The sequence below is a fragment of the Nanorana parkeri genome, unplaced genomic scaffold, assembly GCF_000935625.1.
Source record: "Nanorana parkeri isolate BGI_ZX_2015 unplaced genomic scaffold, ASM93562v1 scaffold1095, whole genome shotgun sequence".
Classification (NCBI taxonomy): Eukaryota; Metazoa; Chordata; class Amphibia; order Anura; family Dicroglossidae; genus Nanorana; species Nanorana parkeri.
Window position 1 is genome coordinate 306,854 of NW_017307363.1, and position 20,847 is coordinate 327,700.

At 41.3% G+C, this 20,847-nt stretch overlaps 1 protein-coding gene across 1 annotated transcript in view; it reads left to right on the forward strand.

Annotated features, from left to right (window-relative positions):
• FLT3 (fms related tyrosine kinase 3) overlaps positions 1–20,340 on the forward strand; it is an 89,251-nt gene extending 68,911 nt beyond the window's left edge. The window contains exons 14-25 of the mRNA XM_018567801.1: positions 2,917–3,017; positions 3,114–3,246; positions 4,863–4,967; positions 8,032–8,142; positions 8,309–8,462; positions 12,370–12,494; positions 15,341–15,462; positions 17,853–17,975; positions 18,918–19,029; positions 19,115–19,214; positions 19,310–19,415; positions 20,245–20,340. Coding sequence (XP_018423303.1) covers positions 2,917–3,017; positions 3,114–3,246; positions 4,863–4,967; positions 8,032–8,142; positions 8,309–8,462; positions 12,370–12,494; positions 15,341–15,462; positions 17,853–17,975; positions 18,918–19,029; positions 19,115–19,214; positions 19,310–19,415; positions 20,245–20,340 — 1,388 coding nt within the window. The remainder of the gene's footprint in view (positions 1–2,916; positions 3,018–3,113; positions 3,247–4,862; positions 4,968–8,031; positions 8,143–8,308; positions 8,463–12,369; positions 12,495–15,340; positions 15,463–17,852; positions 17,976–18,917; positions 19,030–19,114; positions 19,215–19,309; positions 19,416–20,244) is intronic.
• Positions 20,341–20,847: the final 507 nt, after the last annotated feature.

The following is a 20,847-nucleotide window of genomic DNA, read 5'->3' on the forward strand; positions in this document are numbered from 1 at the left end:
AAAAAAAAAAAGTCTGCAGCTAGCAAAGAAGCTATTGCTTCCTGTGCTATCTGCCATCATTTCAGGGGGGTGCTCTCTCCCAGCCCCCCCTAACCCCCCCCCCCTCCCCGGATGGGGGGGAGAGGGCACCCCCCTGAAATGAGAGGGACACCTCCCTGAAATTGCTTATTTCAGGTTGGGATCCCTGGCATTGGCCTATACACATACAGCACAGCAATGAAGTAATAAAATAAACTAGGATCACACTAATCCAGCACGTTATTATTCTGAGTTGCCCCACTCAAGCGGCGTCCATATTGAGTGGGGCACGTGAGATTAATAACGTGCTGGATTAGTGTGATCCTAGTTCATTTTATTACTTTATTGCTGTGCTGTATGTGTATAGGGCAATGTAGTTGGATGTGTATGTGCGTTATAATTAATTGAAATTAATCGATTAAAAATGTTTTCGATTAATCGAACAGGAAATTTTTAATCATTACCAGCCCTACACAGTATATATATGATACACTCATCTCTTACATACTGAGGCCCCCAGCATAATCCTCCTGCAGTGGAGTTGAAAGTACTCCTCCAAATGTTGTATTTTTATTAAGAATAGGAAAGTGCTCTGTTTTTAATTCTATCCTTAATGCTTACAACATCTTTTAAATGGGTCACACCATACACAGACACTATCACTAAAACAACATTAAAATTAAGAATAACATTTAAAGTAACACACCGCTTACTACAACAACCAATATAAATATATTTTTTTAAATGTTTAGATTTTTTTTATTTTATTTTATCCATATCCACTATAACCAAAGGGTCACCTTACCACTTTTTTTGTGATATTTTTGAGATATCTTTCATTTATTCATATTTTTATGTATTTCATCCAGTGAACTGTACACCTTTTTCTGACCACCACAGAGCCACGAAACACATTGATGTTTTTAACCTGTTCTTATGATCAATAAATATTGACCTTCCTTTAGAATTTAATTTAAAAACCTTTTTATTTAATGGGTGCATCTGCTGAACACATTGGTTCCATTTTGGGGCCTGAAACCTTTTACTGTTGTTCACCGGAAATTTAGAAGGATCTCCTTTTGTAGCTTTTTATTCCTCTTTTTTTTTTAAATCTCTGCTCCCTCTTGCTCACCTGGAGCACCACTGACTCAGCAATAAAATCTTGATAGGGGTTCATTCACAACCCTACCCAAAGCTTACAAATATGTTTTGGATATTCATACACTTTAAGAAAACTGTATACAGTGAGACTTGTACCAAGCACACTGAAAAATACATTTCATAGACTTTAACCCAGGACTCAGACCTCAATGATAAAGTGCAGCTAGTTTCCGTTCAATGTCTGTATTGTCTAAATGTAAAGAAAATGTCACTATTCATGACAATAGTGAAAGTGTTGCATATTGTAATTTAGAAATTCTGCTATACAATACATATTTTGAGATGCTTCAGAGCTGAATTGGTATCATCTTCATATTAATTACTATGATTAGGCTATTTTGACTTATATAGCACCAGATAACATCACAGTACTGAGGAAAGGGAGAGCATCCAGGGACCTTAATAAAAATATTATTTGGGGTGCCTTCCCATGTCTGGGTATGGTGGCATGTGTTGGCTCTGGAAAATAACCCAGTGCTTTGACTGAGTGATGTCATCTAGTATGGTGTAGCGCAGGGGTCAGCAACCTGTGGCTCAGTGGCTCTTTCATCCCTCTGCTGTGGCACCCCACTTTGTGAGTGGGGTGGAAAGTGAGATTGCACTCATAGAGTCAGATAGAAGTGACATTTCACGACCGAATGGCTGTTCCAGGGCAGATCAGTTCTCCTGCACATACGATTTGCGATGCCTGTCTGCCCTGGAACAGCTGAGAAAGCGGTGGAATGCTTGATCTATTGGCGGTCACACATTCCACCGCCAATAAACTGGGCGGGATTACATTGAAATGTGGGACCACGTCACCGGTCACACATTGCAACGTAGTCACAAACTTTGATAGAACACCGCCATCAGGGGGGTATGGCCGGTACCCATGTGAGGGGTCTGTGCAGCCTGGGGGGCCTCTTATATGAGTATCAGCAGCAGCAGGTAAAAGGAGTTGGGAGGAGGTACAAGGAAATGGAGCCCCGGCAACAAGCCCACCTGAGGCCCTGCAGAGCCCACCATAGAGAGTCTTAGATGGGCTGTGCAGGATCTATGGTATGCTCTGCAGGGTCACTCTCAGGTGGGCTCTGCAGGGTCTCAGGTAAGCCCTGAGTCCAGAGCGTTCCTAAGCCCTGAGTCCAGTGCGTTCCTAAGCCCACATATACCTATATACATGCTATACATAGCATAAAGTTAAAAGACTATATATGCAGTGCTATCTTCATTTTAGATGTCAAAAGGGTTTTGTGGCTCCCGGTGTTTTCTTTTCTATGGGAAATGGGTCCAAATGGCTCTTTGAGTGTTTAAGGTTGCTGACCCCTGGTGTAGCAGAAAGGTCATTTAAAGAGACAGCTAGGGCAATGGCAGATTGCTGCAAGGGTCAGGCGTTTCTAATGAAGGCAGACTGTGGGAATAAGGAAAGTGTCGCAAGCTGCAGTGAGCTGAACTTGCCTTCATGAGATACATTACAGGCTTCAAGCTGCTAGGCTCCCATATTTTGAAGTGTATGCCAGTATGCTAAGTGTATGTAAACCTGCCTGTGAGTTTCCTAAACTCAGATACCTCTTGGTGATAACTGCAATAAATATCTCATGGCTGTCACCCTCCATGTCTGTTTTTTTTTTTTTCTTGATTGCCACCAGTTGATCAGAGCAAGCTTTTTGCATTACCATACACATCTTTTAGCTTTCTTTGTATGATCTCAGTATTATTACATTCACTTATATGGTATGTTTTTCTTTCATGATTTTCTAGAAAAGAATAATTTCGTTTTTTCAATTGCAACTGGAACCTGTGGGCTCTGTTTATCTATTGTAGCCATTGTATTCATCGTGGTGCTATGCAAGTACAAGAAGGTAATACTTTATTTTTCATTATTTAAAAAAAAACATTTGTACTTTCTGCTATTATTTGATCTAATGCATTTTTGTTTTGTTTTCTTTTCTTAAAAGCAATACAAGTATGAAAGCCAACTCCTAATGATCCAGTATGTTGGTCCTTCAGACAATGAATACATCTACATTGATTTCAGTGTATTAGAGTATGACTTAAAGTGGGAGTTTCCAAGAGAAAATCTGGAAATCGGTGAGATGCTAGCTCTCTACTCTACAGAACAGTAATCTACAACAATCAGTCAGTTTGTCATTTACTAATGTGAAGTACTATAGTGTTGGATCCTGATGGAGTGCTGTGCTACACAGGGCTTCATCTCTTTGCACCCACAGGGGTGTGAAGGGAATGAAAGTATATGCATCTGTGGGGGCCAGCATTAAAGTGAACCTGTTGCTTTGCCGTGCATGTGAATGAAAAAGAATGAAAAATAACATTTGCTTAACTGGTAACAGATGACGGGTTACTGTAAATAGCAGTATCTCGTGTTGCACTCTCAGGTTCCGTCAGTCAGGGCCAATCCCGCAGACATCAGTGCAGCCTGTTGAGTTTTGATGGGCAGGATGGCATTTCTCCCATCAAAGAGACTCCTCACAACACACTTTTGAGTCTCGTTCTTATAGTGTTATAAGCAAAAGCTCAGCAGTTTACTCTCAGCTTTCCATATTTGGGCACTACACAACTTAATTTGTGATCATTTGCTATTTTCAGCTCTATAGCAGCATTTCCTAACCTTTTTTCAGACACAGCATCCTTTAAAAGTATGCATAATATCAAGGCACATCATTCTAAAATGTAAAAAAAATTATGTGTGCCCTACTAAAATCTACACCAGACACTTATCCCAGATAGGGGTCTGGTATGGATTTTAAAACACCCCCTCCCCACTTCATATCCTCCCTTAAAATGTGTAGGCCTTCTTTACATCAGAGACCCCCCTTTCACATCAGAGTCCTCTTTATATCAGGAGTCCCTCTTAATATTAGGAGCCCCCTTCTTTCACATCAGAGTTTTCCTCTCAAACTGGTAGTCCCCCTTAACATCATTCACATCAGAGTTCCCCCTTCACGTCAGAGCCCCCTCCTTTCACATCAGAGTCCACCCTTCACGTCAGAGCCCCCTCCTTTCACATCAGGGTCCCCCCTTCACATCAGAAGGCTTCTTCATATCAAGAGCCCCCTCCTTTACATTAGACCCCCTCTTTCTTATCAGAGTCCCCTCTTCAAATCAGGAACCCCCTTTACACCAGGCGACTACCTTCACCGGGAAAAGGTATCACGTTGTGCAAAAATTTCAAGGCACCCCTGAAAAAGGTGAAAGGCACCCTGGTTGAGAAAGATTGCTCTACAGTAAGCAAGGCTGTTGCTCTGTGAATTCCATTCTGGCTGTTTTACAATCCAAGATGATAACTTGCAAAGTCTACCTTTTGCAAAAAAGTAATAAATGAACACACATGAACAATCAAAATAAAGTGTTGATTTGGAGCCTTGGACTGCTTTACAACCTGCAAAGCATTGTAACTGTGATCAGTGGTCATGGGTGCAATTCTCTGGCTTCTGCAGACTCATCCTCCCAGCCCCTGTCTGGGGTGCCTTGAAAGTGTTAATGGACTACAAGTGCAGTGATATCATCACATTTATAATCCGTTCCTAACTACGAGTCCCTCTCCCACCCACAGCTGCACTCATTTTATATGTATGTATATATGATTGATATATAATCTTTAATATGAAGATATATATTAAGCTAGCAATGCAGTTATATTGCTCACAGAACTCACAGACTTTATTTTTTTACTCTATAAACTTTAGGCAAAACAATCGGTTCTGGAGCATTTGGAAAAGTGGTCACTGCTACAGCATATGGAATCAGCAAACCAGGGGTCTCACTGCAGGTGGCTGTCAAAATGCTGAAAGGTAGGTTCACACAGATTATAAATCGAAAAAACTGTGTAACTGTATCTTTCTTTGCATATTGGATTAGTATTGGGCTAGTCTAGCAAATGTATGCATAAAAAGAGGGATTCTTAGGCCACATACAGTATAGTGCAATACATGTTCAAGCTGGTCAACTGTGTCAGTAAACCCTCTCTGGCCAGTCCCTACTCTACTGCAAAAAAACAAATTGGTAAATTTTGTACACTGAAGTAGAACTCAAAACAAAAGTTTTTTTTACATTTTTAATAGATTAAGGGAGGATTATAACCCCTCCCACCTTTTTTTGTGCCACCTGTGTCCCATTGGGAAGATACAGTATCTCTTTACTTCCTGTCATATAGTCATAACACGAAGTGAGAGGAAATAACTCGAGGGAGCGAGGGACATTCCTGGTGGTCAGCATGGCCACCCAAACTACAGTGCCTTTTGGAAGATTTCCCATCTTTTCTTAGTATGAAGACAATCCAAAATTTGCGATTTTCTTTCACTTTCAGTGATAATGATAACAGGACAAATAGATGGGGTGACTCTCTCTAACAGATGAAACAAATGAAAAACGCACTCATCAATTCGTAACTAACTTTAAGCAAAGTGCACAGGGAAGAGCTTTACAAAGTACGATTTGTACTCTCTAGATAGGCAGAGTGTCACGGTCTAGGGACCAGGGCACTAGGGTACGTGAGCTCCTGTGTTTGCGTAGTTGGTAGGAGTCACAAAGAGGTGGGATATCGGGGATGTAGGTCACAGGGAGAGAGGAACGAATGGTCTGTGCGTTCTGAGGACGCACTAGAGGCGCAGAATCTAAGAAGGGCCAGGTATTCGACAGAGCCTCTAGTGGTGAGGATGATTGGCTGCTGGACACCTTCCAGGTTGCGGCCCTCTAGCGCACCCACACAGACGCAAGGGACTAGTTGAAGCAGCGGGGGAACTGGATACAAACAGGTAGGGAAGAAACTTGTAACCAAGGAGGAGGAAGACAGGAAGAGGGAGAGAGAGAGAGAAAGTCTCAAGCAAAAGTGCAAACGCACAGCAGAACAGCAGAGTATACTGAAGAGAATAGATAAGCAAGGACACCAGGGAAGGGTAAGCAGGTTAGAGGCACACCTAGGAGCAGGAAGGTGCAACGTACAAAAGTAAATGAGATGTGCGTGGCACATGCATACAAAGAAGCAGGAAAACAGAGAGAAAAGTACACAAAGAAGCACAAAAGGGATGTATGCACACAGGGGTGTGCAGACAAGGATGAATCCAACACAGCCACCAGGTAAGAGAGGAGCACAGAAATAAAAGGGGTGACAGCAAAGCAAAGGAAGATACACTGGAAGGTAAGTGACAGAGTAGAAGTACAACAAGCAGTAAATAGGAGGAAGCAAACAGACAAAGACTGGAGAGGGAAAACACAGTAGAAGTAAGGCAATGAAGGCAGTTTGGAGAGGCGCACAGGTGAAGGCAATTAAGGCCTGCAACAATATACTAAAGGAACCACTGAAATACTATAGTAGGGGTGCAAGGAGCAAAGCAGGGGATAACGCCAAACAGGGATACCAGCTGGTAGAGGGAAGCCAAAAGGCACAGGGATCCAATAGCAAGCGCAGGGAATAGGATCCCAGGGGTAGTCAGAGACACAAGGGGTACGGAACAAGGCATAAGACTTGTTGCTCGCACCAAGAGCAACAAGTGAGGAAGTCCTAAATAGGGGAGAAGGAGAGCAGATTGGCTGCAGCCTTGTGAGACACCATAGGCTGACAGCCCAGAAACAGGGAGCAAAGCGAAAATCCGACACGGATTTCCGGATATTGTGACACAGAGCCAGCTGTCACTCACGCAGCTGGGTGGATTTTGACCATATTGTCGGTATCCATCTCGGCTGTGCTCTCGGTGTATAGCGGCAATAGCCCGCAATATACTGAGCTTTGAGTCACGGGAACACTTGCCCCATTTGCCCCATAGTTCTCTTTTAAAGCTAGTTATAAATTGATGAGTGCATTTGTTTCACTTGTTGGTTTTGGTATAGAGGCACACTGGGGGCTTCAGCTACCATTGTGAAGTGTGGGGCTTCTGGTGTGTCCCTGTGCGTTTAAGGAGGTTGGGCTACCTCCTGGCAAACCTGCACCCTTTTTTTTTTTTAACCTAGACCCAAACGAGCACTTAAACCTTCCAGTTCGGGGTTCCTTGGAGTTCTGCTTTAAGTTTAGCAACCAGCATATTTTCTATGTAGCCATATACACTGAGTGGCCAGTTTATTATGACCACCTGACGTTTGTAGGCAAATTAGCTATAATTTAGCTATAATTTCGCGCTGAAGTTGCTAGAGGGCCAGACCATTATAAATAGGGAAGCAGGTTGTTTACCACGACAGTAGAAGTAATTTTTATCTGAAGATATGGGTAAACAACGCGATTTAACAGCCTTTGAACGTGGGATGATTGTTGGCATGAGCCATGGAGCAAGCATCAGCAAAATAGCAGAATTCGTTAAAAGTTCAAGAGGGGCTCATTGATAAAGTGTTTAAAGACTGGACTGTCAGACGAAAATCTTGGTCTGAACGTGCGAATTGTGGCCGTCAGCGACTAGTCAATGTTAGGGCAGAACGGAGAGTGACAACAGAAGGGCAACAGTGCAGTGTCAGATTCCTCGCATCACCTTTCAACATCTCGTGGAGTCACGAGGCGGCCCAACGAAGTCATCTCGTGGAGTTATCTCGTGGCCCAACGAAGTACTGATGGGGTGGTCATAATAATCTGGCCACTCAGTGTACATGTAAAATTTGGGTATTTAGTGTTCCAAGGCCCATTTGTAAACACCAGCTCAGCTGCAACTAAAATGTATTAATGAACCATTATGAGTATGCAGTCTTCCCTTTTGTTATGCAGCTACATTACTTTTATAACTGGTAGACATGTACAATACTATAGGTTGCTAATTTCTGATGTTCTCTAGAAGTAAGTAGTTAACCATCATTGGGGCAGAGGTGTATGATATGTCCTTGCAGCATTATAATTTTTTTTTTTTTATTAATCTATTTATCAATCTTTTATTGCAGAAAATCCTGATGCTTCAGAGAAAGAGGCTTTAATGTCAGAACTAAAAATGATGATTCAGATTGGACATCATGAAAATGTAGTGAATTTGCTGGGAGCATGTACCACATCAGGTAACCTACTCATTTCTGCAATGATTTATACCCACCTTGTATACTGTATTGTATACTGCCATCCAAATCTATATTGTTTATATAACTCACATGGGTTGCATGTTATATATTTTGCTTTAATATCAGCGCACAAGACTTTTTGACTTTGTATCTATCAATATTCCAGGTCCAGTGTATCTCATTTTTGAATACTGCCCCTATGGTGATCTTCTCAACCACTTGAAGTCTAAAAGAGAGACATTTCATAAGACGTGGTCAGATGTCATTAAGGGCAACAATTTCACATTTTACCATAATTTTAACCAGGAAGAGAAGTTCAGGTAAATGCTTTTGCTTTAAGGTATGTTTATATGTGCTGCTTTTATATTTTAAAGTAGCTCTTCCTTTTTTAATACAAGTAAAAGCAAGGGGCAGCACACAGGAAAAAAGCCTTCTTGACTTCTCAACACCGTCAGATCAATCACCGTCAAATATTTCCTATATAGGCTTTAGGAATTTGACCTTCTTTGTATTAGCTGTGAAAAAATTATCCAATATATATATACACACACAAAATATAAATGCTTGGGTGTGGATACCCCAAAATACCTGAGCAATATTTTAGATTAGAACCAGGTGAATAGAAGGAGAGGCACAAGCTAGGAACTAACAGGGAATAGGTAGAACAAAGGTCCCAACACACATCCTCTAGTATTCAGTGTCAGTAAAAGATTCATTCTGATTGGTTGTTGTAGATTACTGCTCTGGCAGAATAGATAGCCAGCATCTCACTGATCCTTTCTTGGGAATTTCCATCTTAAGTCAAACTCCAATACATCTATGCTCCCTCTATTTTCCCCCAGCCATCCTATATTTTTTTTGCCTAGATGCCAAATTTCTTCTCCACAAAATGCCACAAAATCATTCAGACAGTATAATAGGCATGTAAACTGTCTATTTAACATTGAAGGTCTAATTATGCCTAAAAAAATACATCCTGACCATTAATGACTCTGCTAAAAGTTAAGACACCAGTGGCCATCTTGCAAGAGAGTGATTTAAGAAAAGACAAATGACTATGTATGATAGATACTTTTTAGAGCATAAGCTACATTGAGCCAGTTGTAATCTTAAGGGCTTTGTATCCTTTTTTTCTCATTTTGTCCCATGATAAAGTTCCGCAACATGGGTTATATCTTCCAATGTCGTATTATTCTAACATGCAGTGATGAGATCTCTTCACATTCATTCATCTTTTCGGTGCCCAGGAAAATAATCCCTTTGTAGTATGGGAGGCACACAAAGTCAATAGGAATGGAATACCTATCAGACATTGGGTATGCGTTAAAAAGGAGAGATTAAACCAAAAAAATAGCGTATTTCCAAATCAAATTGTTAGAACTAGCCCACATATGTTTCCAAGCACAGACCTTTAAAAGCTCTAAGATTAAAACTATCCTCTTATACAAAGCCTCATTAGCCAAACACAAGTGTTTATTTTATGAATATAGGAATAAATGGAGTTCATTCCCTAGAAAAACAACCTGAAATGAGCAAGTAACGACTTTTATTGGCAACAGGGAATACAATAGGGAGAAGTACTTTCTCACAAAATATAATTGAACTGCTTTTCAAAAGTATTATGCTTTACTGTATTACATAAAACCCTTACAATTTGAAGGCCAACTTGCTTCTCAAAGGGCAAAAATTATTATGAATTACACTTCCCTTCACTGAATGCAGAAAGTGTTACATTACTGGAAACTGCCTTATAGAGAAACAGAACTCTGGAAGCAGTGCCCCAAAAAAGGCAGACAGAGGGCAAAAGATTTGTCATCTTTTGCTCCTCTATTATGTAACAACTCTTTCAGGTTTTCTCACTTACTGGAGGGTTACTGACGCCAAATCTATTCTAGAACTTGAACAATTGACCCAACCTCCTCTTCCTTTTTGGCAACCCCAACAACTTCAACATTTTCTCTTTCAAATTTTAAAACAGAGGGGATTTCCTTCCCCTTGCTCCCCATCTTACTGCCTCTGTAAAGAACAGGGGATGCTACATCATATGCTTTCTCAGAGCTATTCTATCCTTATCCAGTCTTCCCAGTCTTATGTTCCACGCTTTATCTCTTAATGGAAAAAAAAATCTCAATGGGTATTAGTTGGTCGGATGATCAGAGAAACTTTCCCGTTGATACATGCTGCAAAAACTCCATAGGTTTTTACTTCTACGTCCCCTCTATGCTGGCCGGGGCACTGTTTTTTTCATATTTTCTGGACCTGCCTAATCATCCACCTGTTTTGGGAGAAGGTACACAATATCATCCTCCAACTCACTGGCACAGATCTGGGTTTGACCAGGCTATATATCTGCTGCATCTTCATGACATGTCTAAACGGCGATACCGAAAGTCAATGTTTGTCCACCTACTCAATGCAGCAAAAACTTGTAAAACAGAGGCAGCAGTGCCTGAGATTTCTCAGGCACTGCAGATATACAGCTATGAGGTTGTAGGTCCAGGAATGCCAAGGCTTACCTACATACCAGGAAGTGCACTTGTTAGGATCCAGAGCGCCTCTAGGTGGCGCAGTAGCTGAGACTGCAGCTCCAGTGCTCACCTGCGGGTGTTTCCCAGCTGCCAGTACTTAGCCATCACCTGGTGCTTCCTGGGAGGATATTTAAACCCTCCCTGCAGTCAGGATGATGGCTCAGTATCGTTTCCTGTAACTTGAACCCTGAGTCCCCAGTTCCGGAGAATCCTGCTTTCCGTCCAGAGTCCTGTTACCAGTCCTGTACCCTGTTTGTGTCCCGAGCCCGGTTACCCATTTGCAGGCCTAGATACCTCTTGTTGCCATTACCTGCCTTTTCCTCTTGTTGCCATTACCTGCTTGTCCTCTTGTTGCCATTACCTGCATTTCCTCCTGTTGCCATTACCTGCTTGTCCTCCTGTTGCCTTTACCTGCTAGTAGTCTGGTTGATGTTACTTATTTATGTTTGCTTTTGGGTGTTGTTTAGTTTGCTGTTGATTAAACTGTACATAAAACATTCTGCCCTGTCCGGTGTGGTCATAAGTGTTTAGTCTGCCTGTGTGGGTACCTGCGCAGGTGTGGGGTCACCTGTGCCGGTATCCTTGACAGCACTGCTTTTTTTCAGGAGAAATTCCAGACAAAAGGTAGAGGGGCACTGTCTATGCACACTATGGCAGTGTGTGGCAATGCCATGGAGTATGCTGGCAACACGGTCACCCAGCACTCTCGGCCAGAGGGGCTAAGAGGTTCCAGAATGCAATTAGTTTTGCAGGGAAGAAGGTGGCCTTTCAATTTCTTCCCTTTTTTCTGGATTGTAGCTGGAATCTGGATGTCTGGAGATTTCTTAGAGTTCTGGGTGGGATGAAATCTCCAGTCCTGAGGTCAGGTGTTGCTGGTGATAAGGTGGCTGAAAGCAGCCTCATTAAGAGCCCAGACCAGAGCTCCGAGGAGGGTTTGTGGTGTGTACTGGAGGCACACGAGGGCTGAGGCATATGATGTCTGCTGGAGGCATACGTGGGCTGAGGCAGGTGGTGTGTGCTGGAGGCATACGAGGGCCGAGGCAGGTGGTGTGTGCTGGAGGCACTGGAGGAAACAGACAATGGCCCTGAGGCTTGAGCAGCAATGAAAAACTTTAAAGGATTGGGACACTGTGAGGGTGTGGCACAACTAGAAAACTGGTAAACCAATATATGATATGCTGAAGACAAACTATTTTATGTTGGAGTCCTTAGTTGTCTGAAGAAAAAGAATAAAGACTTTTGGTTTATGAAAAACCCTGTGCGAGTGCTCTGTGAGCTCCCCAACATTACAACACTTAACATTTCTAGATGTTCCCTATAACATATCAAATCTTCACTTTTTTTTTAGTTCAGTTCCACTTTAAAGAAAATCTATTCTGAATGAAATATGTAAGCTACCATTGCTGACTCCTGAAAATGCTACTTGCCTGGCTGTTCTGCTGATCAAATTGCCTCAGTGTTTTTTGTAGCCCAGCCCCTAAAACACAGAACATAGATGGGAATTTCTCAAAACAGGAGCAGAAAAGATCTGGAGCAGTTGCCCATAGCAACCAATCAGCATATCTCTTCACTTTGCTCAGGTAAGATTTGAAAAAAACAGGTGGGTGTGAACCTAAAAGTCTCACATTTCACTGAAGTTAAATTTAAATAGCATATTTGTGTTTATTTCCCCTGACATATTATATTCATTACATTATAGAGACCGAGTTGTGACATCAGTAAGCAACTGTTCCTACAGTAGACTACATTCGGCACAAGAATGTGACAAAAATCAGCACAGCTGGGACATGTCTTCTGGGCACACTGAGCTCCACCAAGGTGAAGGTATAAACCATTCTTAGTATCTATGTTTGAAGGCATTATGACGTTATGGACTGCAGGCACACCACTAAACTGTGCTAAAAAAAACGAAAAAATACCCCCAGCTGTAAAGCTGGCCATACACCTTATAACCATCGCAAGACTTTTGTCTTGGGATGGTTGTAAGGTAATTAAAAAAACGTACGATCTGCCCATCTTGGACAGGCAGATCGTACTTGCGATCATCACAAGCCCGCCCCGCTGAGGGGCGGGCTTCCAATAACTGCAATGCTGAACGGGCAGTGTGCGCTTGCGCACACCGGCCCGTGCGGCATTTGTCTTACGAGCATGCCACAAACCCGCCAACAATCGTACGATTCTCTGCAGGTTTTCAAACATGCTCGTAAGACAAAAGACGTGCGACCGTGCAGTGGAAACGGTCGCACACCTTCCATACACCTGCCGATTATCGTACGATCGCGGGATTTCCCGCGATTATCGTACGATAATCAGCAGGTGTATGGGCACCTTTAAACGGCTTCTTTAGTGTCTGTCAAGTGCATATACTCATTGGAAATTATTAAACAAACTTAAGAAAGGAGAGGTGAAAGAAATCTGTTCACGTGATTTGTGATCTGCATATAAAAACCTGTTGGTTAAAAAGAATTGTCAAAAACAACCACTAACCATTCCAGTCCAGAGCAACAATTATGTGTAAACAGGACTAATGGGTAATGGGGTCTTTCTATACTGAGATTTGTCGTGTACTTATAATGGTCACACAAACGTGGATATATCTATGAAAAGGTGTTAATTTTATCATTCTGTAAATACAGCAGAGAACAAAAAGCAATAACACAAATACAAAGTGGATATATCTTAAAGTAGTATTAAACTCTCAAACCTTTTTTCAATAATGATTCCAGATCAAACAAATATGCATTACACAGCAGAGTATTTCTTTAAATTTTTGCCCAAGCACTTAGTCATCATGTTTCTAAACAGCTCCAACTGTCTCAGCTCCACACCAACTTCCTGTTCAGAACAAGATCATAAGGGGCTGAACAGTCTGCAGCAGTTGTCCCTATGCTAACTTGGAAGGGGAGGAGGAGGGAGGAGTCTTGCCTTAGGCCTCGTTCACACCAGATGCAGTGCGTTCTGGCCTGATTCTGGCCAGAACGCACTGCCTCGCATTGCGACCGGCTCACTTTTTTGTGGGGCAGGAGGGGGCGTGTTGGTCCATTGAAGTGAATGGCACCATAGCTGTAGTGCTTGCAGCATTTTTATTGGACTGGACCGCAGGCATAATGTGCCTTGCGATCCTGTGCGGCCGATCGCATTGCGGGCAGGAGTGCATGGCTATGGTGCCATTCACTTCAATGGACCACCACGCCCCCTCCTGCCCCACAACATTGTGAGCTGGCTGCAATGCGATGCAATGCATTCTGTGTGTTTGTGGAAATACACACAGCTTACTAGCACACACAAGGGTGGCTCCATAGGGCCCTGTGAGGGAAAGAAGGATATCAGGGGCCAGTGCTCAGGGGGACTTGATTCTGCAAGAAGCTAAACATTTTAATATCAAGGAGCAGCATCCATTGTAAAAGATTTCATCAGCATTTGAAATAGCTTAACAACCTTCTGAGTTTATTATCAAGAAAAAAAAGAAACTTACATTAAATATTAGCAGCCTGTATAGGCCTCCTGCAGAGACCAGAACAACACAAGTTGCTCCATCTTGTCCAGGAGTATTCTGTGCTTTAGTCACTCGGGTGATATGATTTAAGCTGTTTTTATGTGATTGTTTATTTTCTTGAGTACAGTAGCATTCCTTCTCTTGCTCCGCCCTTGACACCCCTAAATGACTATTTCTGGGAGGTAAAATTATAAAAGAAAACTATTGTCCATGTTGGATTTTCCCAGCCACTTTTGGGCAATATGACCATAGCATGTGTGTTTATTCACCAGTTATTACAAAAAAGATACAATAAAAGAATCTTTCAGGGGTTTAATCACGAAAGCCCTTACAATCGAAACGTCATCTATATAAACAGTGTAAAAGGCTTACTTACTGTTGCTTTTGTTAGAAATTGTGATTATGTCTTGAACTTGCTTCAATGAATCTCCATGCATTTGCTCCACATCAGTCCTATGCTTCCTCCTTTTGAATATGTGCTGTTCATGCATTCTAATGTGCACCAATGCTCTCACAATGCTATATGGGTGTGTTATTATTGTAGTTGTGATCTTCATTGTTGACCTACCTTCATTTATGGTCTCTAAGTGTACTCCACTTTTTGTTACCCTGGCTTGTTCATAATTCCTATCCTTGATTTGGTTCCAACACCCCGGCTTGACGTAGATGCTGGATTTGCCCCTGGCATGCCCTGTGACCAGCTTGTGCTGTACCTGCCCATTTGGCTTTGACCTTTGGCCCGCCTGTGACTTTGCTTTGTCTAACCAAATCTCTCTCCTGTTAAGGAAAGGTTACATTTTGCTTGACATGGTAATCTGTCATGTGAGACCTGGGGCCACCCGTGTATGATAATACACATGGGGGGAATTTATTGAAACTGGAGCAGACAAAATCTGGAACAGCTGTGCATGCCAACCAATCAGCTTCTATCTTCAGTTTGGTCAGTTAAGATTTGAAAAGGAAAGAGAGACACTGATTGGTTGCCATGCACATCTGCTCTAGATTTTGTCTGCTCCAGTTTTGATAAATTCCCCTCATACTGTCTCCAGGACAAACAGTGATGAGAGTATAAAATTAGAACATTGCATGACACATACATTAAAGTGCTCTTAAAAGCTCTTCTTTACTACAATGGCTTAAAAAAGTAGTTACAAGTTTTGTCTTTCTTTTAAAGAAATTAAGTACCAAAACACAAGGAAGTACGAAGATGAGGATCTGAACATCCTCACACTGGAAGATCTGCTCTCCTTCTCCTATCAAGTTGCAAAGGGGATGGAGTTCCTTGAATCAAAGATGGTGAGTTTGTTGTTGATAGATGGGATTGTTCTTGAACTTGCAAACCTTTGAACTGTTATGACCCGGTCACCAACACAGTCAATCCTTTGTTTTTTATAGCACAGCTAAAAATGGACAAGTCTGATTGCTGTGGGGTAATTAACGATTCTAGAGAAACAGGAGGGGTGACAGGAGATGTAAATGGCTTGGAGAAATTACGTTGCCCTTTCATGTTCAGAATTAGGTTTTCCCCTGTTCATCTGCCTTCATTTACATATAAACTTTCTCTGTTCAGATGCTGCAAGTTACTTTCCATAAACAATGTGCACAAATAAGCACAGCTGTATTTTGAATTGCTGCTGCCTCAGGCACTGCACGTAATTGCACATTAAAAGGATACTCCAGTCAAACTGCCAGATCCACTTTGGTAACATACACAGCCTACCTGATCAAGGTTTCTTATTAGCAATGCCTGACTACAATAGGTTGCTCTGTTGTTTAAAATGTCCTGATCATTGGTGAACTGGTGTTCTGTGAACACCCAAGTCTGACCCTGTGATTCTACAAGTCATTGATTTTGAACTAACTATCCGTGAACAGGAATCAAAACCACAATGCTCTGTATCCAAAATTAGAGGCAAGCAATCTGTATACACTAACTGCTAAACTGTGGATTTATTTGCTTGAAAGTATATGGTGTGGATGCAACCGCTAAGTGTAGACATGTCCAAAGAAATCTGTTGAAAACTGGCTGGAACATAAACCCTTTTATTTGCTCCACATCAGGAGCATTCTTTTCATATATAACGTTTTTTGCGCACGCAGTTTTAAAGCTTGACATGTTTGGTGTCTATTTACCCGACGTGACCCCGAATTTTATGTTTTACTAAAGATATGGGTAAGAATAAATGTTTTATAACATAGGGAAACTTTTTTTTAAATATATTTATGGTACTTTTTTCATTATATAGTAAAAAAAAAATAACCCCCCCCGTGGGGTCACAAAAGAAACCTCTATCTGTCCCCAACATTTTTTTAACATATATTGCAAGGCTATAGTCCGGTCATGCTGACTGGTGACATTTTTGACTGACTGGTGAGACACCGCCAAATTTTTCAAGCCCTGTATATATATATATATATGAAAAGAATGTTAAAAGGGGAATTTCTGAAAGCCCATAACAACCAATAACAATCCGTAAAAGCTCTTAGTAACCTGTGACACTCGGGGCAGCATCCCGCCCACCCCACTGACGTAACTGGTTGCCCCAAGCTGAGTAGGACAGTCTGGCTGGTGTCAGCTCCTGGCAACCACATCAGTGAGTTGGACGGAACGCTGTGCAGCATGAACTGCCTCCCTTCACGCTCCCCCCTGGAACCCAGAACGTACGCCACGAGCTGCCGCCACCCAAAGGAACGTGCACCAAGACTAACTAACACAGCCTCTCGGAACATGCATCACGAGCACCAGCCTTCCCCCCACCCCGGCCTCAGGTGGCGAGACATCTAGGGATGCCCCTGGAAGAAGGTATTTGATTGCTGTGTAGGGATGCACCGATACCAAATACAGTACTCGGTACAAGTACAAATACTTTTTGAGCTCCAAGACTAGACTAGAGAAAAATTCAAAAGTTAGGAGGCAGCTGTCATTTGTAAGGAGCACACGGAGCTCCTGGGATTTGTACATCTCTGTTTTAATGTATGATTTTGTTTTCATAAATATAAATAAAGGGATGCACCGATACCAGTTTTGTGAGTACAAGTACTGATACTTGTCCAAGTACTTACAAGTATGAGTACTACTGATACATTTCTGTTTATTGTCATGTGACAGTTTTTCTAAACCAATATATCAACTAATGATTTCAGGACAGTGGTGGACCACCAGAGCCAGGTCACAGCTGCATCTGCTGCAACCCTGGTAGGTCTCATGAAAATCCCAAGTATCGGTATTGGTAGTCGAAAAGTATCGGTGCATCCCTAGCTGTCAGCAACAAGTAATTTGGTATTAAAATGTTGGTACATAAGACATATAAATTGCACTGGCATTGCATGAAATAATAAGGACCAATTTGAATTAAAACAATAATAAATGGAAGACACCAGGGTGATGTCATTGCTTTGCAGGGATCTAAATGTAGAGTTTAATTGTGCACAGCCCTGTTGATTTAGAAAAAAAACAAGTCTCTGCTTCATTCCCCTGCAGGGAGGCTTTCTATACCGATACTGTAAATTTAGATACGAGGAATGGAAGTTTCAGTAGTAGCACATGATGCTTTCCAAGAGCCTACAGAACCATGCTGTTCTTTCAGTCTTTCTCAATCTGAGACCCAGAAATTAGTTTTAGATTTTGTTATATGCATGCTATACATTATAATAAATGGCAACTGATAATTCTGTTTCTTTCCTAGTGCATCCACAGAGACCTTGCAGCCAGAAATGTACTCATAACTGGTGGAAAGATGGCCAAGATATGTGACTTTGGACTTGCCAGAGATGTTGAAAATGACTCAAATTATGTGGTTAAGGGCAATGTAAGTCGAATGGTCATCTTTTTTCATTCTTTTGTGATTAGATTGTGGCAGTGCAAGTGGATTGTCAGGATCATGTGAACCAAAAGGCTGTTCTGGTCATTACATTGGCTGTGCTGCCTCTTTGGGCTGTACACTTTTATAAGATCATTTGCACTGCTGCTTTACCAGGAATTGTAAAGTAATTTCCTGCTCACACTCTGATACAGTGGGAAAAGGAGTAAATTACATAGCAGCCAAACTTCTTTCCCCATTGGGAATTCCCTTGCGTAGAACAAATGAAGCTGCACTTCAAGCAAATACGTACAACACAATTATAGTAGAAATGATGTGTGTGCATGTATGCGTGCGTGTGTGTATATAAACATTGGCGCCATCTTTAGGCCTTAAGGAGAAGCACCGATATCTGCCTATAACATACTAACTCTGGATGGCAAAATATGTTCTGATATTTGAAGATACTAGAAACTCTCTGTAATTGTGCAGTGATTAATCCAAGGAGCTATATTTGCACTGCTTATGTGCAGCAAAGTACCCGTAGGAGCCCATGTGATGCAAAAACCAGAACAAAGTGAGGTAATCTCTTAATACCTTTCAAACTTTGTTAGAAATCTTCTCATGTGTGGCTTACCCTAAGGCCTTTTAAAATCAATTTGTTTTGAAAATGCAAATATTTTATGAGGGTTATTCACAAAGCTGCCAAAGGCAGCCGAGTGAATAACCCAGCCGAAGTGAAGTGAGCTGAATGCTGTTCGGCTATTCACTTATGAAAGACATTTCCCCAACAAGAACACAGATGGCAGTAAAACCAGACTGAGGCTCTAACTCTTCCCTGCTCTATCCAAAATGAATTGAAGTGTTTGGCTGGAGTTGGGCTTCAATCTGAATATATTTAGCAGGTCGGTGTACCTTAGGTTATGTTATATTTTTTCTTTTTTCCACCAGGCTCGCCTTCCAGTTAAATGGATGTCTCCGGAGAGCATATTTCATGGAATCTATACCATTAAAAGTGATGTGTGGTCATATGGCATAATGCTTTGGGAGATATTCTCACTTGGTATGACATGTATTAATAAAAGAAAATTCTGTCTTCTACTATCCCTGTGTTCCAGATTTAAGTATAATCTTTCCATCTTCGATAGGGGTAAATCCATATCCAGGCATGCCAGTCAATGCAAACTTTTACAAGCTCTTACAAAGTGGATTTAAGATGGACCAGCCATATTATGCTACTGATGAAATGTGAGTGAATGATGCTCACCACCCTGAGCCCTTGTACACATACTCTCAGCATTTGTTTTTTTTAAAGAATTTAATTTTAACACATTTCCCTACAGATATTTCCTGATGCAGTCCTGCTGGGCTTCCGATCCCAGGAAAAGACCATCATTTATTGAATTGGTTTCCTTTTTGGGATATCAGATTTCAAATACAGAATCTGTGGTAAGTCACATTTTCAGAGAAGTGTTATTTTCAGTGGATGGTGAAGGTAGGTGCCACCTTTGCTTTTTTTTCTTTTTTTTATTATGAAGGTTTTACTGAAGGGTGTAGAATAGTTGACGTGTTAATTTCTCACAGTTTGGCCCCACAGACTCTGCACTGTAAGGTGGATAGATTGTGAAAGAGTTTGGTGTCACTTTTTGTAATGTTATGAATTTCTGAATCACAAAGTATTCCACAGACTTGCACTACCACAGAATAATCAGAGTTGGCTTGTAAGTAATATAAACCAGTGGTATTTAAACAGTATAAAGATACACGGGACTAGAATAAAGTTGAAACTCTATACATATTTTAATAATAAGACCTTCATCAATGGAAGGAGCAAAGATAACTGTGCTTTCAAAACAAATGCACTATTTAATTGATTCCAGGAATACCAAGAAACTTTGCTATGTATTATATAGTTTCCTTAAATTATTACATCCATGCTGCAATGCATGTATGTAATTATTGAAGATCACAAACTGCCGAAAGCAGACAGTCTTTACATTTACACTAGACCAAGTCCTTTCTGTTTTCCCATGCAGAGCATACTTGCACAACATGTTAAACTTACCTCCTCCAATGATGAAAGATGTGTGCCAATGTAATGCTGTCCTTGCCATACTCCTTGCACCTTCTTTTGGACCAGCATCTTGCTTGTTTATGTCCCAGTAGTTTGATGCAGACACCAGTAGGCACAGCCTAGTAAACTGAGAATGTAAAATGTACTACTTATCCAGTCTTTTACTTCCCTTACATTTTTTTCACCTTCTTTTTTTGCCTGTAGCTTTATCAAAACACGAAGAATATCAGTGGCACAGTCAACGTAACAGTCAGTGAAAAGAATGTGGATTGTCAGTCTGCGCTCACACCTCTTATATAGCTATACAATAGCTTGGGACATTCAATATTATTTTGTTTGTAATTATTTTATATTAAAGGGACACTATAAATTACATCATTTGTTTCACTGTTCATTTTACATGTAATACTGATTTTATATGTTTTGGCACTGATAAGTAAATAAATTCAGGAGCCCAATATGTAAAATATAAGTTTTGGATAAACTAACTCTTTATGACAGATGACTGGATATGAAAAAACAACTATAGTGCAATGAATCGCAACATCTTTTTTTTCTTAATTGGGTGATAGTGTCCCTTTAATTGAGTATTATTTAAAATCATGTGATATGATCTGATGAGGATTTATGTAAGAATTTATACACAAGTGCATCCTGAGATGCGGAGGCAAGGGGCTTGCAGATCAAGGAGGGCATCCCTGGAATTTCTCAAGTATGGTTACTTCTGGCTGTAAAATGGGCACTGCCATGGTGTAAACATTTTGTGGTACTCGAGGCAACTTGTTTCCTGTGTTTAAGGACCTCTGG